This window comes from Kogia breviceps, chromosome 9 (assembly GCF_026419965.1).
Source record: "Kogia breviceps isolate mKogBre1 chromosome 9, mKogBre1 haplotype 1, whole genome shotgun sequence".
Taxonomy (NCBI): domain Eukaryota; kingdom Metazoa; phylum Chordata; class Mammalia; order Artiodactyla; family Physeteridae; genus Kogia; species Kogia breviceps.
Window position 1 is genome coordinate 67,420,066 of NC_081318.1, and position 27,555 is coordinate 67,447,620.

Here is a 27,555-nt window from a genome sequence, read left to right on the forward strand (position 1 = left end):
TTGGCATCAAGATTATGTTACCATCAAGCAATGGGGTAGGAGCCTTTTCAACAAATAGTGCTAGGTAAATTGAATAATGATATGCAAGAAGAAATTATTCCTGACTTCAATCTTAAACCATGCAAAATAATAAATTTCATTTAAAAGTCAAACAAATAAAGCTTCTTCAAAATAACACAGATGTTAAAAAGACTTTTAAAAAACTAACTGCTGATAAAAAGCAATAATCAAAAAGGAATAAATTAATGCACTAAACTTCAATCAAATCAAATCAAGATGCTCTGATTTTCAAAAGACATCATTAATAAAGAGGTAAGCCATACAGTGGGAGAATATATTTGTACATTTGCAACCTATAGAACCAACAAAAGACTCCAGTTCTTTCAAATACAAATACATAGCGAGCTAGCTAGATTAACCCAATAAGAAATAGGCAAGAGACTAGAGGATACCCAAATAACCTGGTCACATAAAACAGTGCTCCACATCATTAGTCAATCAGTAATATGCATATTTAAAACACAATAAAGCAGAATGGCTAGATTAAAACGACTCATCATACAAAGTGTTGGTGAGGATACAGAGCCAATTGGAAGCCTTGCCTGCTGACTGGAGTGTAAATTGGTAAAACCACTTTTAACAGTATCTACTAAAGCTGAATATACACATACTCTATGATCCAGCAATTTTCATTTCTTAGTCTATGCCCAGAAGAAATACATATCCACATCAGAAGACCTGTACAATAATGTTCATAGCATTAGGGTTTATAATAGCTCCACACTGGAAAAAAGCTGTATACTAATATAATGAATACACTTGAATAAAGAAAATAGAAATTAAAGAGCTAGACATAAATGAATATATGCTACATGATTTTATTTATATAAAATTTTAAAACTGGCAAAACTTATTGTTTTAGAAGCCAGGATATTGAGTAGGACATGGGCTTGGTGGGTAGAGTTCTGTGGGGTTTGGCAAAACTTATTGTTTTAGAAGCCAGGATATTGAGTAGGACATGGGCTTGGTGGGTAGAGTTCTGTGGGGTTGGTAATATTCTATTTCTTGATCTGGAAGAGTAGCTACATAGATGTGTTCACTTGTCAAAATTCACCAACTGTACAACTATGATGTTGTCAATTCTCTGTACAAACGTTATAGTTCATTAAAGTGTTCAGGTTTTTAAAAAGGATAACACATAGTAAGGCAGGGAGTAGGGAGTGTTAGAGGATGGCATGACATTCTAGATATGTGGTCACGGAAACCCTTTCACAGGGGAGCATATTTTATCAGCAATCTGAAAGAAGCGAGGAAGAATCTACGTGAAACTATGTGAAGATCTAAGGTAAGAATATTCCAGGCAGAGGGAGTATCGGTGCAAAGGCTCTGAGATGGTACCACTCTTGGTATATGCGATGAGCATCAAAAAGGTCAATTTGGCTTGAGTGGAGGAAGTGAGAAGGAGATGGTCACAAATCAGATTGGTTGGGCACATATTAAACTACTGAATGAGTAACTTATGTGCATATTGACACTTCTGGTCTTTGTTATCTGTCCATTAAATATACATAGCACATTGTAAAATGATTTAAAAAACCTTATCTACGAACCTTAGAAAAACAGATTTAAAATGAGGGCAATAAATGTGCTCAATTTAAGTGCTTATTCCTGTTTCATTCAATCTTTAAAGTTTTACCCATCCTACACAATTCCTAATGAAGACAGAAACCATCAGTTAATCAAGAAAATAGCTAGACTGAGAAAAAAAGTGTTGATAAAAGCATAATCTGTTCATTCACTGATCATTTATGGAAAAAAGGATTATATGCACATTTTATACATACATATGAAGAGTTTATATAGAGATAATGCTAGATTTAAGACCCGACACCAGCAATAATGGAAACAGAAAAACAGAAAATCATTCTTTAAAGGGACATATTATTCTTAAAGACAATTTATACTAGGGTAGTCCAGGAAGATCAGTCAATGACATTTGAGACAACTGAAACTAATTCTGAGGGCAAAAGAATATGAACAACAATTATACTTTCTACATTTTATGAGAACCTACACATCCCACACTCCAACTCTGTGAGAATTTTTCCTTTTTAATTAAAAAATACTCATGTCAACATTACCAACAACAGTAAAACAACACATGCAAGAACAACAAAATAAAAATTCAAAGTCTTGAGACCATACAAAGAGCCTCCCTGAGAATTGTGAATGGCCTGCAATGAGATTATACCCCTTCTGCCTAGAAAGAGTTGTGCAAAAGCAGGAGGCTTTAAAGAAAATCACAAAACTCCGACTTTCCCCTTCTTACTGAGTCTATGTTAAAGGGCCGTAAAACTTGTTGACAGTTCTTGCCACATCTATTGGCACACAGTAGTGGCTCGACAAGAGTTTTGCAGCCTAGCTGGGGCCCATGACCTGTCCCCTGTACTCTCTTAGAATTTATTTTCACCCCAGCAGGCAGCACCTCACAACATCGGTAATTTGTCAGGCAGCTTGTACTCTCCAGTACAGCCTACTTAACAGAGGGCTCTTATAAACATCTCTGTGACTCATGAGTAATGCCGCCAGGAGGGAAATCAAAATTTAAGAGCAGTGAGTACAATCTGAATTGATGGCTCAGGTGACTTGGTCTTGGCTGCAAAATCAATGGGGAGTGGTCGTGGGGGAATTTGCTTATTTGGTTCCCAGGGAATCAGTACCGTGGCCACCACAATCTTAAGATCTTTGTGAGAAAGTGAGAGATGGAAGGTGTGCAACCAAAGGGAGTGCAGAAAACAAACGATGTGTTCCATGATTCACCATGAGGAAAAGAGGAATGAATGAGCAGAAGAGACAAGAAACTAAGCAGCATAAACAAAATATTTCAATCATCCCAACACCTGGAAAGAGTGAACTGTATTTTAATCAACTTTCATTGGCACAAATATTTTAATAGGAATTGCCCCTTTCTTGGGAAAGGATGATAAATAACTGTTTTAATTCAAAGTTGGATCAGAATGCAGTCGGTATTATACTCCTCATCAGATCTCATTTAAAGATTTTAAGTCCTGAGAATTCTACTATTTAATCATAAAATAGTTGTCATATACTGAAGTAAGAGTCCTATTTATTTTTATAATTCTGTGGAGTCAGGATTAATTCTTAGAAAGGCTATTTTTTCCATAGCTGGAGAATGACCCCTTAACCTTTGCCTCCTCTCTTGCAAATGTGGGCCAAATGTTAGAAGTACTTCACATATTTTAGTGTGATAGCTTTGTGAATATCCTTAAGTTGATGAAATAAATATAAGACACCTTACATTTCTATAGTAAATTATTTGAAATGTGTTAAGATCCACAAATCACTCTATAAGGTAAAAAAAAAATTCCGAAAAGATTATTTTCACTTATATACAGGTTAGGAAACAGACTTTGCCAAGTTAATACCTGGTCTGAGGTCACAGACTTCTTTCTATTTTCACCATAGAACTTATTATAATCATATTCTTATAGTCCAGAAAACTAAAAACTAAAGTCTATCTCTAAGAAATCCACTGGCCTACAATGTCCACGTCAAAAGTCTTTTCCCTCAGGGGCTGCTGACTTGAAAAGAAAGTGGAGGCAGACAGCCTGGATTGGGAGAGAATTCTGTGTAAGACAATTGGTGTGATATTATTTTGCTTGTTTTTTTTCTTGCCATGGAATATAACTTCTTTTTATCATACGCCTCATGGGAAGACATAAAACCAAAAAAGAAAAAAGTCAATACAGTATAGTCAACAACACGGTACTATAAACTTCAAAGCTGCTAAGAAACTAGATCTTAATTATTCTTTTTTTTTTTTTTCCCGGTATGCGGGCCTCTCACTGCTGTGGCCTCTCCCCTTGCGGGGCACAGGCTCTGGACGCGCAGGCTCAGCGGCCACGGCTCACGGGCCCCGCCGCTCCGCGGCATGTAGGATCTTCCCGGACCAGGGCACGAACCTGTGTCCCCTGCATCGGCAGGCGGACTCTCAACCACTGCGCCACCAGGGAAGCCCTTAATTATTCTTAACACAAAAAAGAAATGATAATTGTGTGACATGATAGAGGTTTAGCTAACACTATGGTGGTGATCATATTGCAAAATATAAATGCATCAAATCAACACATTGTACAACATAAATTTACACAATGTTTTACGTCAATTATATCTGAACTTTAAAAATGAGAAAAAGAAATGTCAATACTGTCTTGGTACACAATTTTCCTACAGACCTCTAGAAGCTACTGTCTTCTGATCCATAAGTAGGTGTAAATGTGCTACAAGGATCGATCAAGAGTGAGCTGTTCAGCTGCTTTAGCAGGGTCACTCTGGGATGGGCCTTCTCATCTAAAGGAGGAAGAGTAACGGAATCTAAAGAAAGCATTATTCCCAAAGGATGACATGCAGCAGAAAAAAAGGAAAGGAAGACAGAATGAAGAATTCCTTTCTACCTATTTTCATCTCTTTTTTCCCTTGAAAAATGGGATAATGATTTGTATTTTAGAGAATACTTTGTTCTATCACACTTTTCTCTACTGCTATTAAAACAAAAATAAAATTCCCCTTCCTTTCCTAAAACAATGCTTTGGTTCCCCTGGTTTTCTTCCTGATTGGGACTTTCCAAAATAAATTGTGTTCAAGTGATGCTTTGCTTCCATGCATCATTTTGATATCTGCATGTCCATATGTTTTTCCCCATAAGTGAAGTCAGTATATATATACACCGGCACAGATACACACTCACACACAAACTCTGTCACAGCATATGCATGATCAAGGCATTTATCACTAGTAAATACACTCTTCTATAAAGTCTGCCAGAGGTACTTAAAATGTCAGATTTTTAAAAAATTTAATTCAATTTTTATGCCTAAACTAACACATTTATTTCATTTTTTTGGTTTGCAATTTTGGATAACTTAATTTCTTGGCTTGCAATGGAAGTTAAATTTCAGTATCTACCATAAACAAAATATTCATTCCCTTCCTCAAGAATGAAAACACCTATTATAATTCCTCGTTAATTCCTAACTTTTGGATGAACATTTGGATGAAGAGTTTACAAAGATTACATATATAAAATATTCAGAAACCAAACAGCAAAAATAAAAATGAAACCAAAAAAAGCAACAGAAATATAAGTCTATCTTAACAAAACAAAAAAGATGAAGACCTATATAATCCCTCTAGAAAAAACAGGTTTCATTAATAAAAAAGGACAGAAAATATATTAATGAAGAATTGTAAAATAATACCTAACTACAAAATTGTACAAAACCTCATATTCAACCTTTGATTCAAAATAGTATTGTTAATATGTCAGCATATTTTAGTTACATACGTTTAAAGTGAGACATACAGATTAACTCATATCCTAGCTCTGAGAGTTCTTCAAATCCTACACATGTTTAAAATTGCTATTTAAATTTGATTCAATTACTATCTTTAAAAAATCAAACAGCATCTTTCATACTTTTATACTGAATAAAAGATGCACTGACTCCTTGCTTCCCACTAAGCTCACTAGATATCCTGTACTTCAGTCTTAGTGAGTTGGCCTGGATGATGTTAAGAAAAGACTACAATATAAGAACTCTTTGGAAGAAAGTGTTTATCATCAAGTATAGAAGGCTTGGCAAAACCATCCATGATTAATATATTATTTTATTACTGCTCAGTTATTTACCAGATTTAAGATGAGTTAAGGTATTTACTTGCATGTGACCATGGGTAGGCTTATTTCACAGCACCAACATGTTCAAATATGAGTTGATATGGCTTAGACCTATTTTCTATTGAAGTCACATTTTTGTGCATATGAATTTGCTTTTAATTTTGAAAAGACATTTAGTCACAAATCCCATGAACCTTTCTTGCAGTAAATTTAAAAATGGAATGTTCTTTAATATTGGTTGATTTTCTACCTCTTACTATTCTAAAAAGATATTCTGAAAATGTGAATGACACTTAGTAAGAGAATGTACGATGTAGTATTTTTTCAAACATCAGTAGGGAAGAAGTCAGTATGCTAAGGGCTTTAACTATCCAAACAGACATGAATTTAAATCACTGTACATAAAAGGATTCTTAAATACTTTGTCATTCGATATTAAAAAAATGTTTGTTTCATTCACAGAAATTGAGTTCTACAAATAGCAGCTTATTCTTTCATTAAATCAGAACCAAACTGCTAATTTCATTATTACTGGTTAGCTTTGACATGTTTAAAAAGGATAGAAGATACTTAACAGACTTGTCTTCGACCTTGAAATGAACAACTGTTCAGGGAAATGGAATTGTTCAAAGATACATTTCCTTTCTGCCAATCTGTGAAATATAATTATTCTCTTAATGAATCTCTCAATGAGTAGCAATCGTTCAGAACTTGAACAGGTAAAATATAATGATAATGGGAGCAGCTTTATAAATAAAAGGATAAAATGAGGTTGTTATTTTATACCATATTACGGGATGATTAGAATAACAGTGCAGCATTCATCAGGCATTTGAACTTTCTCAAAAAAGCTCCCTGGGGGCTCATTTAAATTAGTTATGTTTATCCATAGAGATTTTTAGTCTTATTTCAAATGACTGTCACCTTACAACACTCAAGCCTCAATCTTTAGCTTACTCTAATTAAAAGCTGTACTGTACAGTAGCCAATAGACACTGTTTCAGACACTGCCTAAAACAGACACTAACCCCCCTTTGATAAATCTACAATTTATCAAAGGAAGAGCAATATAACTATTTTTATTAAACCAGGGGAATAATTATTCAGGTTGGAGGGAATGGTGCTCTATATGAATCTCTATCAATTTCCACAAGAACAGAGCTGGCTGGATACTGTCCAAGAAGCTATCATTTCTATGTTAACTAGCTCTATACAATAAAAGACGGTATGTGTAAATACTAAATTCATGGCAATGGAACTCTAGTGGTTAGTTGTTTTGGTTAACTCAAAGGCACATACAGCTCAAAGATAATTAAGTAGATGGTGGGATTTGATTTTTTCAAGAAAAAAAAGTCTCTTTGCTCTCTGCTGGACACACCTGGAAGCCTTTCGTAGTAAGACAGATGAGTGCAAGGAGTACCAGGTGCTAGATTGTGGTGTTTTCATTACATCCATTAAGGTAACCAGAAAAAAAAAAGACATAAATAAAGAGGGGTAAAGTAAAAGTTCAATATCTCTCCTGGCATGACATGAAATCTCTAAATAAGAAATCACTCCAAAAGATGGTGCAATAAAAGTTTCATTCTCAATAAGATTATAGTTTTTCTGGGCTATTTTCTATCTTGATGGAAAAAAACAATAAACATGGTTTTTAATACAAATAGAAAAAAATAGAATCATGACTTATATTTAACAATTTATGTAGCTTATTTCATGTTTTTTGATAGTTCTTTCATGTTTATTCTTTAAAAAAAATCCTCCCTAAATTATTTCCATATGTCCTGATTACAGGAAAATTATTTTAACTTCCCTGGGACACACCTATTACCTGAGCTCCAAACCATTCCCCTCAATTGACAAAGTTACTACAGGGCTTTATGTTTAGGACACTTCTGTGATAGCCCTCATATTTGGAAACTTTATGTGAGTACTATTTGAAAGATGCTCTACAAGTGTTAATTAGTTGAGGCCTATATAATCACCCAATATTTATTTAACTTGGAAATATGTTTTATATTTCTACCATGCATAGCTTAAATTTACTAAAAATTATAACGCAGTTTTAGCCTGTGTAAATGACCTGCCATTATCATCAAAAGACTCAGTATTGGATATTATGTTAGACTGGATATTATAGAAACAAGTAAGATGGTTGTTTTAACACTGATATTAGACATCAGCATCACAGAGAAAATGACCCATTAAAGCATTTATATTTTACATCTTTCTCTGAAGTTACAATTAAAATCAATAGTTACAAAAGTAGAAGAGTCTCAGAATGGTATTAGCTTTTTGAAAATAAAGAAGGTATTCTGCCTCAGAAGTCAGAGAAGGTTAACAGATGAGCCTTAATTTAAAACCTCAAGTAAACAAATTCCTTTCCTTCTTCCCTTGCATCTATTAAATCGATTGCCAAAGCATATATTTTTCAAAATGCAACTGCTACTAAAAACTCATTTTTTTTCAAGTTTTCCCAGATTCATTAGGTGAAAGCAAGCGGCTCCTTGTTCTGCCATTTCTACCTACCTGTTCTTTGGATTTTCTCCATTTCCCTAACTTCAATTTGCTTTCAAGAATAAACCTTTAATTTCAATGATCTCATTCACATATTCAAAAACACCACTTTCCTGTTTAAATGATTACTTACTTACTATATTATACCCAAAATGATCTTGTGGCCTTACCAATTTCACTATAAGAAGTTGAGAATTGTACTACACGTCAGATTTTGTTTCTAGGATTATACTGTATGTCAGACTTTGAAAATTTGACTGTTGAACATGGGGTATTTGTCAATAATCCTAGCCACAGAATGGTATTCTATGTAGCTCCAGAAGGAATATAAGAATATTCTAAAGACTGTCATCTGTTTTGTTACAAAAATATTAATTTATTCACATTTATGGTTTCTGTTTTCAAATTTCTAGGAGTCTAGCAGTTTCTGTGAAGTCTTTAGAGTGTCATGACAAATAGAAATTTCATAAATGCTTCATCAAAATATATGTGGTTTTATAGGACAACTAGGCCAAATATAAGCGTACATGATCTTATATTTTGAAAATATATTTTAATTTTTACATACAAGAAATATGTCTTGTATTTTCTAATTTCTTTTTACTGCTGTTTTATAAACTTTAAAGGCATGCCTTTTGTAAAAAAAAAATAAAAAAGAGAGCTATCACATTAAGATATCTAGGTTATGATGCAATCTTCAAATGCAAACAGAAATTTTGATATTTAGATAGCTTTAACAAGTACTTGCTATTATTTGCATTATCCAGTCCTGGAAAATTTCAAGGAAGGTAGTTTAAAAACATACAATTAGAAATTCATTTTGAGACATCGCCTTAAAGGTTACTAGATAACAAATGTTTGAATCTATGTATTTTCAACTAATGAAATTATCATGGTATTAGTATATGCATATATTTCTGTAAAATGCAACATCTCAAATGCCATGATCTTTTTTCAACAATTTTAACTTCCAGGTATAATAATGTAACATGAAATCCTTTTCTTGCTTCTAAATTTAATTGATTTAATCACTGAATTTAAATGCTTGGAAATTGTTCTGCTTGCTGGTGTCTGAATGCCAAATACATTATCTACAGTTCTAAGATGAATGTTGCAGTTATATTTAGACAACTTAAAACACTGCTTTCTAAATTACCCTAAATAACCCAGAGAAATGTCTAGAAAAATTGATAGTAGTGCTTGACAAATGTCCATTACCACCAACTTTCAGGTAAGTATAACTTTTACAAGGAGTAGAAAGTGTTAGACTCTTACTATTTAAATACTCTTTGTGCAATTTTCTAGGCAATAGAATGGACAGTACATGTAAGTTAATCTCAGCTCTTCCAGAACTCACAAACTCCATTTTAAAGATGAAGACCTTGAAGCCAATAACCTGATTTTTCTTCAGCGGCAAAAGACATTCATCTTTGGCCAAGCTTTCATAGACATCAACTCATTTGTTCTCTTTGATCAGTTTGGCTTGGATTGACCTTTTTTTCCTTCCTACTTCTTCAGAGTTTTCAAAACAATAAAGTCATTTGATATAGACAAGAGTCCTTGATTGTCAATCAGATCTATAGTCTCTCCCCTCTAGCTCCTAAAAAGAATCAGGATTTTAGTCTTCCCCAGTACAGAGCACAGACATCAAATAAGGTGCGGTAAGGGTATGTGCAGTGTAAGTTTATTTGGGGGGAACTTATACTTAGTACATTTTATGCAAGATAATGAAGAATAAAAATGTGTTCACTAAGTATTCAAAATTGGGGCTATGCAAATTACACAAAGTGGTGGAATCTATACTATTAGCCTAGTGGAGTTTTCTATACTTTAGCCTTTCTGGTCCCACCGTCACAATTTTTTCCATATCCATGTACCCCTCTATTATTTTTTAGTTTTGGCTTTTACTCTATTTTTACTTAAATAAATTTATTTCAAAAACAAAATTATTTAAAATTACAAACTAAGAAAAAAGCATTCCTTACCACAAAGAGAAAACAACTGCAATAGTACATATAAAAACTGTCACACTTGAAAATATTCATCTGTGCACTGCTTAAAGTAGCTCAATTTTCCATCAGTGGAGTGTATACTACACTTTGAGAAATTCTGCCCAAAGAAAAGAATTTGCATTGGTAAATGGGAATGAAATCACTGAAAATTTCATGAACAATATCATATGTTAACTAGGTTTTTTAAAAATTAATTAATTTATTTTTGTCTGTGTTGGGTCTTCGTTTCTGTGCGCAGGGCCCTCTCCAGTTGCAGTGAGTGGGGGCCACTCCTCATCGCGGTGCCCGGACCTCTCACCGTCGCAGCATCTCTCCTTGCAGAGCACAGGCTCCAGACGCGCAGGCACAGCAGTTGTGGCTCACGGGCTCTGTTGCTCCGCGGCATGTGGGATCCTCCCAGACCAGGGCTCGAACCCGTGTCCCCTGAACCAGCAGACAGACTCTAAACCACTGCGCCACCAGGGTATCCCTGTTAACTAGTTTTTAAAATAAACTTTTCTATCTGTATCCGTATGTGGAGTAGACATTCACCTAGTTAATGAGGTTTCAAGCCGGAATTCCAGCTGCTCCCGACAGTACCTCCCTTAGCTTCTCTGGCAAATGTTTGAAATTCTACGGCTTGAATGTAATTACTTTTGCTCAGTGGTTTTCAAACATTTTAAAGCAGTCAACCTTTTCTGTTTTTCAAATGAAGCAATATTTTTAAAACCAGTAAATTAAAGAGAAAATTAGAGTTTTATTTGTGCAAATATATTTTACACGTTTAAATTGCTAACACTTGTAATATAGTCAATCTATGAGAATAAGAGTTATTCTGATGAGGATAGTTGCAGTGTTATAGGCATCCTATTTTTCAGTGATCTCTGCAGTTTGTTTTTATTGTATGATATTGGGAATATCAGGATCCAGACAGATATGTAATCATAAATGATATGAACTTTTTACATCTCACTTGGCAGTTCTGCACCATTCTGCATTCATTACTGGAAAATGGTATAGTTGGACTTGTATCATCAAAGCTTAAAACCATTAGAATGCCTAAAAACTGCTCGTATTGGGCTTCCCTGATGGCACAGTGGTTGAGAGTCCGCCTGCCGATGCGGGGACACGGGTTCGTGCCCCGGTCCGGGAAGATCCCACATGCTGCGGAGCGGCTGGGCCTGTGAGCCATGGCCACTGAGCCTGCGCGTCCGGAGACTGTGCTCCACAACGGGAGAGGCCACAACAGTGAGAGGCCCGCATACCGAAAAAATAATAATAATAATAAATACAAAACTGCTCGTATTATTTGAGAGGTCCTCGCTGTCAAAAAGCACGTTCACAGGTGTACTTTTACTATAGTTTTTCAACTTTGTTAATACAAATTTACTTGCTGTTTGCCTCAGATGTTAACTAGAAGTTGCAATTAGTCAAATTTACCTTATTCTGCATATTTAGCTGAAACTTTGTTTCAGTTTTATCACTGGCTCTTTACCAGGAGTTGTGAGCGTGTTTATATCCTACATCTCTGTTAAAAGTGCATTTGATATACAAACTAGTACAAGGCTGTTATTTTGGGGAACTAGTTAACTAATGCAATTTTTTATGAGCAAAAACTTTTCTAAGGAGTGATTTCCATTTTCATAAAAAACATTAGCATTGTCACCTTGTTTTCACTTCCATTGATTGTTATGCACTCTTTATTGCTTGTGTCAAACAAAAGTACCTGATCTTGCAGGCCTTTTAATTCCTTGTGATTCACATACACTGTGGTGGTAATGTTCCCCTTGGTACATCATGAAATATACGAAGATGTATTTTAAAATGACCATTGCAGACCTACAGACTTTCCAATTAATGTCATAGTTATTGAGTTGTTTGTTTATTTAGATGTGTGTATGTTTACAAACATATGTGTGGAAACGTATAACTATCATTTTATCCATCTATTTATGGATCAATCCACCCATCAGGAAGAAGAGGAGGAGGTGGAACAGGAGGAGGAAAGGAAGTTATTTTTGTCTGGTAACACAATTTGATGATTTGGGAATTGTCAATATGACAAAATGTTTTTATAGAACACACTTTACAGTGTTTTTATTATAGGTTTTTATGTTATTGTTCCAAAATATGACAGAAATGAATTTGAACCAAGTTTTTACAGAACCTCTGAAGAACTGCAGTTATAGCTCAATGGAACACAGTTTGAAAAATAATGGTTTATCTGAAGGCTTTTATTTCTTTTAAAATGCAAATACATCTACTTTCATCTGCAATCAGTCATTTATATATTAATGTGAATAAATTTATGAGATATTTTTCTGAGACTTGGATTTAATGCAGAAGAAGAGGAGGCAAAGATTAACTCAGCAACTGAAAGAAATGGGAAAGACTGAATATTAAGGCTAAGAGCACTGAAGATCTAATTTGCCTACTTTACAATTTTGCTTAAAGACCAAGACATCTACATATGATACACTCATTTGTATTTCCAAAAGAAGTAAAACAAAACAGACAACAACAAAAACAAAAGAAAAAGACAAACCCACAAAGAAAGTATCTGAATTAGATGAATGTGAGTATGCGTATGTTTCAGAACTGCATCTGTTTCAGAGTATTTTGCTAAAACAATAATGTAATTAAATTAGTTACTTATAATTTTGATCAACTCGAATTAAATCAACTGTAAAATTTCCAGCCAGTGAATTTATTAATTGAAGATACTCTGATCTTATGCTGTGAATGTCCCCAAGGATTGCAAGCAAAAAAGTTGCACAGGAATTCCAGTTTATGTAGGGTGAAGTATAAATGAGTATGTAATGCTCCAAACCTGATCTTGTACATTTGATCTATGACATTTTTTAAATTAAAACAAACTTGTAAACTTTTTTCTTAATTTAAATCCTTCTACTAAATTAAAAAAATTATCTTTACTTCAAGAATCTATAGTTAGGTATGCTTCCCCCACTCTCCCCACTACCAAAAGATTTCTAAAGTTTATGGAAACAAGCATCCATTTTAATATAGTAAACATTCAGTTTAAACTTCAAATTTTTTACAGTTATATCAGAAAAGTTGCTAGTTAATATTTCAAGAAAGTACAACTTAAAAAGAAGAAATTTACATTATTAATTTGTTCATTTATTTACTTATATTTTTCCAAGAGTGAAGTTATTAATTTGAATCTGGGTTAAGAAAAGTTGTTGGACTAGAATTACAGTTTCTGTTATTTCATTCTAAAGGTCATACCTGTAACCATTCTGTGTAAATTTGAAAATATATTTAGATTTAAAATACTGATTGACTGTTACATTTAATACTATTGTCTTTGTGTCAAGAAATTGAAAACAAGATCAAATGATAGAAACATTTACCCATTTCGGGAAGGGATACATGCAGATATTTTAAGTAGTAAATTTCTTTCATTTCTGATTATTAAGTGTAACAATTAAGACTTAACAGAATAAATGTGAAATCAAAACTCTGAAGCATTTTGAGATACTTTTAGCTATTTTGTTGTAAAATATATCAAAATGAAAAAACCTTGATAAAATTAATAAAAGACTGATTAACATAGAAGTCTTTTTAAAATATTCAGCTGATAAAGTCATTTTAAGCATTCAATTACACTGATCTTGAAATAAAACTAAACCCAAACTTACAAGCATAGTTGGTTTAGAGAGGGAAAAAAAAGTTGAGCAAAATCAATTGTAAAGCATGCTTTTGTTATTACTCATACAATGACCTTCAAAAACTCTGGATTTCTAGAGTTTTTCCCAATCTTTGTACTGAGATAAATGTATCCCTAAGTCACAAACTCTGTAGGTTTCTCACTTCCTTCCTTCTTCTTTCCCAAGTTTATGAACTTGGTCCCAATAGTTTCATAGTACAAAGCAATAAGACAGAATGGGAAGAGAGACCTTTTCCTAGGGTTATGGGCACTGACAGTCTATACAATACTTCTGGCTGATTTGTGTGTGCTTCATTCCAAACGTGTATTCCTCAGCATACAAAGGGGGATGAGTGAGGCCAACAGACAGCATGTCTGCAGTAGCTCCATAGTATACAGACACTTGTCCTGGTGGAGCACAGCCATGAGTTTTACAAACTTTAACATCTCATTGGGCGAACATAGTTGGCAGCTTAGCACTGAGAATCAATTCAGATACATATCTGAAACGTCTACATGCAAAGGATATGCCAAGTATTAATAGGTAGTGACCAAACAGAAAAATAAACCTAGAAATTATCATTTTATATATATAATATATGTAAAACTATTTTTTAACTATATGGACTATATTACTATATGTACTCATTGCTTCCCTAGGGATAGAAGCAGAGATTTTTAGGTTTGGTCTTAGTATAGTCCTTGAACTAATTTTTAAACTTAGAAATTTTTCAGGAATCTTTTTAGAAATCTTCATTTACATTTAAATATAAATGCATTATTAATGTCAATAAATCCTAGAAATTAGTAATTATACCTAATTCCTCTCATTTTAAAATTCATACAGCACAAACTACTCATTTTTTCCATGTACTTTTTCAAAAAACCATTTTCCTCCATGTTTTCATAGTTACATTCGTTTTGAATAGAAAGCATCTTAATTAATGGGGTATAACTTTCTTATATTAAATTACACAACTCTTCAGGATTTGCCTCTTTAGGATCATTTAGTGGGCATCAAAACCTTCTGTTATTGCCAGGCTGTAGTAAGCACTTCTTTCAAGAGGATACTTAATTCTTTCTCTGTCAATCTTTTTTCACCTTCATGGTTACCAAGTTCCATCTAACAGAAGTCACTGCCTGCTACTGAAACTTGAATCAGATACCTTCAGATACCTGAAGACACCAAAACATAAAGCTCTTTCCTACCACTGCCAAGCCTATCAACCATCCTCACATTTTATTTTCTTTATTTAAAAAAATATTTATTTTTATTGAGCCCATAAGGCTGTGATCTCTTCATATTTTGCCTTTGCTACACTGAACTGAGCCAATACATTTTCTTGGCCATCTGAATGCCATCAAATATATTAGATAGATTCTGGAAGGTTAAAAAAAATAGTATGGATACTATACATAAATTGGGGCATGATCAATTATTATAATAGCAAAAGATGATAATAATTTGGTATCTTTGTTTGTACAGTCTATCAACAAGAATTAGTTGTCATGTCCCAATGTGAAGTATAATTCAATGGAGTTGAAAATTGATCCATAGTTATTCTACCGTATTTTGTTAGTCCTTTGCCCTTTGTTTCCCAGGTATTCTACTTTTTACTAAATTTCTGGAAAAATAGAAGCAGATAACCAAAACTGATCGTGGGATATTTTAAAATGTCATTATATATAATATTTAGGACAACAGTTTCATGTAAGATAGCTTCCTAATCATAGCCTGACTGAAGAAAGCCAAAAATAAAACTTGCAACACACCTCAGAAAAGCCTTAACTAGGCCCTTGTTATAGCAACTCAAACATCTGACCAAGATGATCACATTCCAGGCTTTAATGTACAATACATCCTATATTATTATCCACTAAATACCCACGTATATTTTATTTTCTGTGTAAAGAGCTATACACACAAAAAGGAGAATAAAGGAGAAAAAAAATCCATGAAAATATAGCCAGTTTATACATGATTTTAGAATCTATTATAATATTTAATCACACTTGCATATCTGATATAAAAAATACAACTGCATAAATATATATAGTGCAATGGAAAACTCTTTCATTTAAAGTAGTATTCAAGAGCCGATTAAGAAGCAACAATGAAATGTTAGAAAACTTACCTTGACTTGCAAACTTCAACTCTTTGGCATCTGTGAGCGTGGTCCTTTTGTCAGACCCTTTTTTCTCTGTTCGGCGATGGCTTCGTCTTTTCTTAGACTCTCCCCAAAGATTGGACCCTCCATGCATGCTTGGTATATTCAAAATAGCAATTCCTTCCAGAGAGATGTTTATTAAATCAATCTGTACTCCATCACACTGATTAGAAAAATGAAAAGAACAGAAACAATTTGATTTCATCTTTTGTATTTCCTTATCTTTTAATAAGAATTAAAAAATCTATAATCTTGTCCTTTCTAAATAAACCTTTCAAGAAAACTTAAATGGTTACCCTAAAGGTCAATATAAAAGATAAAGCGACCAATAACATTTACCAGGCATCATAAATAGTCTTTAAAAATGATCAAATTAAATCATCAGTCTATCTTTGTTTACAGAAAACGTTTGGAAGGGTCACAATTTAGTGTCTGCATATATAACCAGCTGCAAATTTCCAATGTGTTACAAAGAGATTGATTCTGGAAAGTTTTGTCAAATTTCAGGCAGAAATTTTAATGATGCTCCTATTTAGAACACACTGCAAAGTACTATTGGGGGAAAATAAAGAAAAAGAATTCATAATTAGGGTCTTGATTTTGGGGAGCAAAGAAATGGCTTAAGAGACTTTTGAAAAAAAGAAAAACAGCAATTCAAAGAGATCTGAATTACAATGAAGTGGCCAAGGATGGTTTCTTGGAGTAGATTAAGTTCCAAGCACAGTGTCAAAGGCAATGAGAGGCATGGTTATCTAAATGAACATGGAGAACCAGGCAGGCTGAGTGAAGGAAATGCCAAGACCAGCAGCAGTAAAAGGAATCTCCAACCCATCATTACTTTATAGCGGCTTTAACGAAAAAATGAAAAGTAAAATCAGTCAGCCAGATTTTTTTGTTTGCCTGATGAGAAAACACCCTTTGACTATGCAAAATATGGAACACTCTACCAGACAATGCTTTACAATACTCAGAGTGGTCCCTTTTTACTCTTTTGAATTTTCCATACTTTTCTACTGATGCGCATGTGTGTAAAGTGACAAGGCCATACTGTATTTTTGTAATTATGATTAATTATGATTTATTTATTCATTTGCTTTGAGGTTCCTAAAATGGTACTTATTATAATATAGCCCAGATATTGTCCTCCCATTTTCAGTTAGACGTCAATATGAGCAGAGATGTCAATATGTATCACTATGCTTTACAAACAAAGTTTGTTAGGGATATGCATTTCATCAATTAAAGTATTTCTGCAGCGGGACTGTTTTATTTGCTATATGTTTTATTACAGTAAAAAAAAAAAAAGGTGGATACAATTTCATCATTCTCTTTCTCACTGTAATCATGATTTTTGAAACTGGAAGAGATAATCCTTCACCAAAATTATAAAAACAAAAAACAAACAAAAACCCTCTCTTTTTCTACATTTTCCTCATCATACTGAATCTAATACTGTATCTTGTTCACTAAAATATAAAAACTGTGAAATAAAGCAACACATCTTGAGCCTACTTGGCAGGGCTAGAAACAAATTCTAGAGAAGGTGCCAAGTTTTCATTCAATTTATTTCAATGAGGGTGAAACCAAGGTCTGGATGATGCCTTTTTTCCCCCTAGAAATAACTGATTTTTTTCCCCTTCTTTTCATGTATTAAATTAAGATGACTTCTTTTTACTAAAGAATTCTGCTCATGTGTATACTCACTTACTGCTATATATTCTAGATAAACAGATATTAATTTCATAATTAAAAGTAATCTTGTGTAAATACCCTGCAGGCCTCAATGAATCAAACACATACTGTGTGTCAGGCCTCCCACTGTCTTCAAGTGGAATGTACTGGCTGGATAATTAGATAGTACATATTTTTTAACCTTATTTGCATGCATATTATATCTTTTGCACACTGACAAGCAGCAGTAACAACAAAAGTCAGATTACCACAGGGAATTCCCACAAAGAAGTCTTCATTCCTTATAATTTGCAGCCTAAATTAAAATAATTTGATCTTTGACAAGGATGAAATGTCAAGCAGAAGGGGGTCCTCTACAAGCCACGGCCTGTGGCTTCTGAAATCTGCCTAATTTATGTCAGTCACTTCTTAATACATATTTAAGTATTACACGAAAAAGACGATAAATATGCAATCTGACACCTTTGGTATTTCCCTGCTGTTAATTTATAAAGGTCTGGCTTCCCCCAAACTGACTAAAATCATTTAAATAACAGAAGAATTGTGAAATAAGCTGGAGTTGAGGCCTGGCTTCCATTTTCACTCAATATTGAACACAGCAGGTAGTACACTAAGACAATTATTTGACTAGGCCTTCGAACCCCACTGTGACAAGTTACTTTCAGAATTAGTGAAGGAGTATTCCTTTGTTCATCTGCAAAAAAGGAGAGCATGTTGCAAACAGGCTTTTTTTTTTTTTTTTTTAAACTGAATTAGGGGAATCACATGTGACAACTGAAAAACATCAGTGTATACTATTATTCATGTTTTCACTCTTCAGAATCTTGGCACGTGTAGTTTTAAGGGAACAGTAAGCAGCTCTGTGAAAAGTGAAAAAAAATTCTTAAGAAATTCCAAAGAAGATGGACCAATGAAGAACACTGAGGTTCCTGTGAGAGGAGGACAGTGTACTTACATAAATACCTACTTATTAATAATTTGTTTCCACTAGTTCTTGACCCCAGGCTACCTTCCTCTGTTTGCTTTAACATTATGTTCATTAGTCTGGAAATTTCCAGTGCTGGTTCTGATGAAGACCAGGAGTTGTAGCACACCATTTGAGTGTACGGAAATAAAAGCTGAGGTGAAGGCTATGAAATACAAACAAGTTATAATACTGTGTCAGATAATATTTTCATCCACTTTGAAGATTTATGATTTTTAAAAAGGTAGCTACAGAGGAAAAGAATATAAAAGCTTAAAAGCTAACAGCCTTGGTTAGTCAATAAATCCTGAATATTTTTATTATGTTGAAGAGAGGTCGTTAACGTACGTACACTACTATGGGAGCTATTTTCAGAGTGCAATGTTGTGAGGCTATTGTGCACTCTTTTCAGTTTGGAAATGGAAGATCTTATTCTAGAGACAAATTTACCTAAAAGAATATGGTTTAAATTTTTCTTCCAATATATTTTAATCCTAGTTTATAAATATACCCTGCACCACATTATACAGAAGTGTTAAAGACAAACTTTTATATGTGAATTTAGTGTTTTAGATTCAGTTAACATGTCACTTGACAGAAATATTTAAAACATGTGAAGAACTTTGGAGAGCCATAAAAGTGTAGATAATAAATCTGATGAGATATGAATAATAAACTGTAAATATTTTTTCATAGTGAGTCTAATTCTATGCCCAGGTCAGATAAAAATTATTCATAATTTTACTTAATGAAACATAAAAACATTGTTTTGTTCATTGTTTAAAATGGTATGGTGTAAAATGACTTAAATATACCTGCTTTTAGAAGAGTTTCTGCAAATTCATATGTAATTCATAGGATAAAATTATTTGTTTTGCAGAAAACCATAGCAGCAAACCTACAAATTAAAACGTACATATAAATGGCTTAATGGGATCTCTTCTGCTATTAGAAGGCTGTGGTACTCTATATTTTCCCAGTGATTAAGCTCCGTGTTTTCTGAAATACATTTGAAAAGTATTATCCACAAAACACAGTGTGATATAGGGACTCAGAACATGCCTTTTAGGTGATTTTACTGTTAGCTGGTAGTCCAGTGATGGTGACAAAAGTGCTGGTTGCAGATAACCGCAAGATTATTTTTAGAGTGGAATGGGAGATAACTGGAAAAGGAGAGGAAGATGGAAGCACACTTGGAAAACAGGAATATTTGAAACTGGTACCATGTATGCACACACACAGGTGCTGAACATGTTGATAGTAACAATAACACTGCTGGTTCAAGATATCAAGCATTAGCCATAAGTATCAGCAGAAAAGCACTGTAATTTTACATGTTTCTCTCTTTCAGGAGATTCTGTCAAAGCCAGAAATTATTGCTGGAATATTAAATTTCTTACCAAAAGTTATCTCATTAAAAATAACTTGTGGGGGCTTTCCTGGTGGCGCAGTGGTTGAGAGTCTGCCTGCCGATGCGGGGAACGCGGGTTCGTGCCCCGGTCCGGGAAGATCCCGCGTGCCGCGGAGCGGCTGGGCCCGTGAGCCATGGCTACTGAGCCTGCGTTCCGCAACGGGAGAGGCCAAAGCAGTGAGAGGCCCGCATACCGAAAAAAAAAAAAAAAAAAAAAAAAAACTTGTGGTAACTGTAGAAGAGAAATTTCACCTTTGGTCACCTTTCATCTGTCTCATTTCTTCCTCACTCTCCTCAGTAAGAAAAATTATAATGTATTTATCTTAATGAAAAGGTAAAAGTACCTCAACCCCACATTTCTTGTACTTTCCTGGAACAGGGAGATATTTTATTTTGTTTCGGACCTAATGAGTCCAATTTTTGTTTACTAGGACCATCTTTGTTGAGGTCCACACCTTTAATGTCTCCCTTCATCATTGTTTCTAGAATTTCATTGCAAAAAAAAAAAAAAAAATCACCTGGGAAGCTTTAGAAGAGAGGGAAGATCTTTTGACTGTTCTTATCACACGTGCGCGTGCACGCGAGTGTGCGCACACACACACACATACACACACAGAAAGAGGGCAGGGAGATACTTTTGGAGGTGATGAAATGTTGATGGCTTGGATTATGATTATAGTTTCATGGGTATATTCTTTTTTCCAAACGCATTAAGTTGTCTACATTAAATATGTACAGCTTTTTATAGGTCAACTATGCCTCAATAAAGGGTTTAAAAAAAATGTTCATTCACACATTTCATTTCTACTACTCCAAGATGGTGTTTTGGTAGGGGTAAGGATGGGCTAAGGTTCTCTAAATACATGCTGAGAGACCATCCAGGATGATTTTGATATAGGTGAAGCACAGATCAAGCTGTGAAAATCTGCCCTACCGCCTTTAATAACTCTGTGCTTTCCAGGTTACTGGGCAATCAGAATCTTACCTCTCAAATTCTGCTAATTTATTTTGTGTCCCTGACACTCTTCTTGCAATTTGTTAATTCTTGAGCTCATTTAGGTTTTGTAGAAATACTTAATCATTAAGACAAAGCTCAGTATCTGAGGATGGAAATTCCTGGCCTTAAAATATACCACCCTCCCAAGTTTTACCGAATACCAAAAGACTCAAATACTTTGGAGAATGGGCCATTGTATTCTGTCATGAACTTTGCCTGGTACATGGAACAAATTAAAAATTCATGAACTTTGTAAGCTTTAATCCCAGATGTTGACCTGAGATTCTCAGGTACATATCCATGCCCCAGGTAGTTTTATACAAACTTTGCTTTTAATATATTATCTTGTAAATTTAAAGCTTTTCATTTAATCTTTTTATTTCTTGATCTTTTGTTACAAAGTTAAAAGATAATTGAAATTCTTAAAATTAAAAATTTCACCTTTGTTAATCTCTCTCTCTATGTATATATTTATATTTCGATTCTCCAATTGATTTGTTTCCTTAAACATTTTGGCAGCAAGCAACACAATTCTTGTTTTTTTTTTTTTTAAATCATGAAAGAAAATGCACATATGTGTGTCTCTGCAATAGAGATGCAACAGAATCTCTCTAAATCACAGGATTTCGAGGAAGACTAAGTCAGGGAATGGATGTGCATTGCTTAGCACCAAGCATGAGGTATATTTAATAATAGATAAATCTTAGCTATTATGTTTATCAACTATTAGCCTGTGATATTAATATTATTCCAAATATTCACCTTTTTCAGAAAAAAGCTTCCTAAATGAAAGAGAGATATGAAGTAAAGGGTCACACAGCAAATGCTTTGTTTGGAAGAAGCTGTCATTAAAACATATATCCATTACTTGAGGTACTCTTGTACTGAAGTGGTTTTATTCTCTCATATATTTTCAAACCATAGTTGGTATAATTTTAGGCCAGGAAGCAACAGCAAACAGAATCAAATTTCCAAACTGCTGTTTTTATTATATTTAATTATGAAGTAACCTTGAGGGTAGAAAGGCATATTCTGCTAATATGATAGACTGGATTCATTAAAAAGTGAGTAGAGAAGCAGATTTTACATTACCATCCATACACACACACACACACACACACACACACACACACACAAAACACGTTTTAGAATTAAGATAAATTCATAAAACTATAACAGTATTTCAAGATATGCAACAATAGAATGGGGAGTGCACAGTGCTGTCTCTGATTTACAAATATGCTACTCCAGTGGTGCATAGAATAAGGCAGTAAATGCAGAGCTGGGAAGCCAGACTTGGAGGGCATGTAGAAACATGACCCTAAAGAGTTTATCTCAAGATTCAGTGGAACAAAAACACCGAATTTTCTCACTTGTAATGTTAAAATCGATGTTTTCCATACCTATTTTTATCATGTCTTTTGCTATATGACACAAACTTTTCTTTGGACATTTTCCACTCTGTGACATACAGAATATTATATGTTTGTTTTTTGTCAATTGAGACTTTATTTTTGTAGCAGTTTAAAGCTCATGGCAAAATTGAGGGGAAGGTACAGAGATTTCCTGTATATCCCCACAAATGCACAGCCTCTCCCATTATCAACATCCCCACCAAAGCGGTACATTTGTTACAACTGATGAACCTAATTAACACATTATAATCACCCAAAGTTTACAGTGTCCATTAGGGTTCACTCTTGGTATACATTCTGTGGCTCTGAACAAATGTACAATGACCTGTAGCCACCACCATTGCATCACATGGAGTACTTTTATTGCCCTAAAAATCCTTTGTGCTCTACCTATTCCTTCCTCCATCCCCCTTAACTGGCAACCACTGATCTTTTTACTCTCTTCATAGTTTTACCTTTTCCAGAATGCCATATGTTCACATCATACAGTATGTAGGCTTTTCACATTGCCTTCTTTCACTTAGGAAAATGTATTTAAGGTTGCTCCATGTCTTTTCACAGCTTGGTAGCTTTTCAGCACTGAATAATATCCCATTGTCTGGATATACCACAACTTATTTTCCCATTCATCTACTAAAGGACCTCTTGTTTGCCTCCAAGTTTTGGCAATTATTAAATAAGTTGTTACTAACATCCATGTGCATGTTTTTGTGTTGACATACGTTTGCACCTCCTTTAGGTATATACCATATATACCGTATGATTGCTGGATCATACACTAAGGGTATGTTTAGCTTTGTAAGAAACATCCGAACTGTCTTCCAAAGTGGCTGTACTATTCTGCATTCCCACCAGCAGCGAATCAGACTTCCTATTGTTTCACATCCTCAGCAGCTTTTAGGGTTTTCAATACCCTAATAGGTGTGTAGTGGTATTTCACTGCTGTTTTAATTTGCATTTCTCTGATGAAATATGATATGGAGTGTCATTTCAGCTGCTTATTTGCCATCTGTATAGCTCCTCGGGTGAGGTATCAGTTAAAGTCTTTGGCCCAGTTTTCAAGACGGTTGTTTATTTTCTCATTGTTGAGTTGTAGGAGTTCTTTGTATATTTTGAATATACAAAGTCCTTTATCAGATATGTCTTTTGCAAATATTTTCTCTTAGTCTGTGGCCTGTTTTCTCATTCTCCTGACATTGTCTTTCCAAGAGCAGACATTTTTAATTTCAGTGAAGTCCAATTTATCAATTATTTCTTTCATGAATTGTGCCTTCGGTGTTATATCTAAAAGGCATCACTATATCCAAGGCTATCTAGGTTTCCTCCTATGTTATCTTCTAGAAGTTTTAAAGTTTTGCATTTTACATTTAGCTCTGTGATCCATTTTGGGTTCATTTTTGTAAAGGGTGAAGAAATGTGAATAGTTTTTTTTTTTTTTTTTTGCCTGTGGATGTCCAGTCATCACAGCACCATTTGTTTAAAAAACCTTCTTTGCTCCATTGTATTGCTTTTCATCCTTTGTCAAAGAAGAGCAGACTGTATTTATGGCAATCTATTTCTTGGCTCTATATTCTGTTTCATCGATTTGTCTGTTCTTTCACCAATATAACATTGTTTTGACTACTTTATAGTATGTCTTGAAGTCAGGTAGTGTCAGTCCTCCAACTTTGTTCTTCTCCTTCAATATTGTGTTCACTATTCTGAGTCTTTTGACTCTCAGGATAAACTTTACAATCAGTTTGTTGATATTCACAGAATAATTTACTGGAATTTGGGGATTATATTAAATCTTTAGCTGAAGTTGAGAAGAACTAATATCAAAACAATGTTGAGTTTACCTATCCATGAACATGAAATACCTCTCTTAGATAATTTTTTTTCAATCTACGTTCAGTGGTAGGCGAAAGTAAGGAGAGGTGTAAGAGGATTCAGGGTAGCCACCCTATATTCAACCAGAAGCCATACCTTAAATTTTTTTCATTTTTGCCTTTTGCTGCAGATTTTCTTCAAGCATCGGTTTCTGAGGGCAGAAATGCTCAAAATCTACTATATAATTATTTCTTAAATAATAAGCTTTGAAGGTAAAGGGAGGTCTTAGATGATTTTTATAAATATATATGTACATATAGTTGTATAGGTGTATAAATATACATATATATAAATAACATACACATGTTTATCATCACAAATAGCAATCACAGTAAGTGCCTATTGAGCCCAAATCCTTCACCTTTTGTGATTATATCTCTTTTCAGGGTTATGATCTGATTCAGTCATGAATAGCTTTTTCCGTTCCATGACAATCACTTCTACCCCTAATACTTCAACTTATTTGTCAATCATGATGAGGAAAAAGTCCAAAAAGATTACATTCTGAAATAGTACCATTTTTGCTGTTATCATCATTAACAGTAAGTTAGAAAGCTGGGATAATTAAGAACTTAGCCAGACCATTATTATGATTCTCTGTGGTCCATAACTACTTTTGTCTACCAAACTTATTACCCTAATATTTGCCACTAATGATTTAGGTCTCAGTAGACAAGTTATTTATTTCTTTTTAAAAAGAAAACTGTTAAAGCCAGTATTTCTCAATTCATATCAGCTAGTCATTAGGTGTCCCTGTTTCATAATTCTGTTCCTTTGATTTGTCTTTACAACTTAACAAAATATAACTTTTCCTTTTTCTTTAACCCCTAAAAATCTCTCAATAAAACGAACTCATTTTCTATTATAACCTGTCTCCAAAATTTTTAGTCCTACAATGTCTATATTTTTGGTAGACGTATTTGCTCTAAGTCTTTTTAAAGTGTATCTTTTCTTGCTATCTTTGCTCTCTTTCTTGGCTTTTCCACTTCCTACAAATGTAATGGGGAAATGGCAACCTCAGGAACTGAGAAAAAACCTAGTTAATGAATGGGAATAGGAATGGAAAAGTATATTTTTTAAACTTTATTCATAAAAGTAAGTACAATTTTAGTGAACTGTGTTTTAAAGGTTATAAGATATTGAGACCTGAAAATAATACGTTTTTAAAAATGTATTTTGCAACTTTTTTCTTTCCCTTCAAGTACTTTCTTTTATCATACATTTTTCTGTCCATACTATGCCCACTGATTTCTAAAGTTGTGTTCCACCTCTCATTCTTTTATGCTGTATTAAACAACTCATACTCAAACTTAACTTTATATTAGTATTTCAGATGTGCTAGATTCTCAATGAGTGACAGAAATGACGTTTTAGAATCTTGGGTAAAGCTATATGAGTCGCTAAAATTCTAACTCCTTCCATGGGCTAGGACAACATATTAATAATCAAACTCAAGCCATTTCATAGTATTATAAAGATAATTCATTTTCTTACTTCTATTTCTACAGATTCATGTAGCTTCTTGCAGGTGGCTGAGAAAGTTTCAGATGTGCCAAACTCAAAATACCAAAATTTGTTCTTCATTCTGAAAAAGGAAAGGAAGAAGCAACTTAGGCAATTATCAATAACAGAAGGGATTTTTAAAAATGGGGTAGGCCTGTCTTGTATTATAAGTGATAGAAAAGGTTTGAGGACATGTACCATCCATTATGTAATAGATGGTCACGTAATTTTCAGAGTTTAACTGTCAGCATCAAATTATATGATTGTCCTGGAGGGGATTATAGGAATGTACTGATCTGACAGATTCAAGAATATCTTTGCCTTTTCTATAATATTGGTTGCTCAGATTTTGAAATATGGTTTTAGTGCTTATGATTCTTAGCTTGTTCTTAGACAACTTGATTTTAGACCAGCCACTCTGTAATCATAAAGAGAGAGAGAAAAAAAGAAAAGTCTAGGCTTTTCATGAGGAAAAGGAGACCAAACTTAAATATGCTCAATTTTTCTAGATGGCTATGCATTCATTAGAAATTATCATGATTGGAAAGTATATTAAAAAGAAAAAATAGTAGTTATCCATAAAGATAAAATTTAGTAATTTTTGGATAACTATTATTTTTTAAAGATACTGTCCTCTGTTATGTGAACAATAATGGGAAATTATGATACAGCATGAAAGAACTAAAGAAATAATATATTTTACCAACATACAGTTACAAAGAAAATACAGTTTAAACTGTTTCAGTATTTAATCTGGGAGTAAGATGCTCAAAATTTATTTTCTCCCACAACTAAATGACCATATCTTTGTTTCTTTGTACCAGATAATTAAATTAATGATCATTTAATGTAATTTTACAAAGGCTGACTAGATTTTTATATTAGTCAGTAGTGGATTTAAAAATTCATTCTCACAAAAAAGCTGAAGTTTTTAATTATACATAGTCTAACAAGCTATTGCACCCTCAGTTAGAAGAAAATACAGGTAAAACGGGATACATGCTTTCTCACATGAAGGCAACACAAAAATAAATTTTTATAATGATATTCAAATATCTCTCTCACAACAAATTATTTTTTCCCTATAAACATGGATATGTACTTTTCACATTAGAATGTAAAACATTTCAACAGTTAAAAAAGACACTTGGCAAGGACCTTACTGCTTAATGCAACCCTCTTACTTGTTATGTATAATGACATGGAACCTAATACAGTGCTGATTATTATGCTGTGTTGTACAGAGTTCTCTGATATAAAATTACAAACTATAAAAGTAATCTTATCTATCTAGACATACCCAATAATATTTAGCCTCATACAAGGTTTTATTTGCTTACAAAATTTTCACTAGCCCTTCTTGCATTACTCACCATATTAAGGCCAATAATCTGAAAACCAAGATAAGTTTCATAGTACTCTAGCACCATGAATCATTATTCTTTTCTAGAGAATATCTCCTTGGATTATGGCCTGATTTAATATATCTGAGTAGACAGAAATAGATGATAGCTAGTTAGATAGAGCAGGGCAAACATTGAACAGTAAGATCTGTGGGCCTGAGTTTACATGTAAGTTTATATTAAATTAACGCAAATAATGTACTTTATAGAAGAAATGTAGTTTTACAAATTTATACAATGGCTGAAGTTAATGGAAAATT

The 27,555-nt window shown here is 33.7% G+C and overlaps 1 protein-coding gene across 11 annotated transcripts in view; it reads right to left on the reverse strand.

Moving 5' to 3' along the window:
- DGKB (diacylglycerol kinase beta) overlaps window positions 1-27,555 on the reverse strand; it is a 796,780-nt gene that overhangs the window by 172,075 nt on the left and 597,150 nt on the right. For all 11 annotated transcript variants that reach the window (XM_067042589.1, XM_067042590.1, XM_067042594.1 and 8 more), the window contains 2 exons: window positions 25,884-25,974; window positions 16,009-16,204 (listed from right to left, as the gene is read on the reverse strand). In XM_067042589.1, the coding sequence (XP_066898690.1) occupies window positions 16,009-16,204; window positions 25,884-25,974 (287 nt within the window). The remainder of the gene's footprint in view (window positions 1-16,008; window positions 16,205-25,883; window positions 25,975-27,555) is intronic.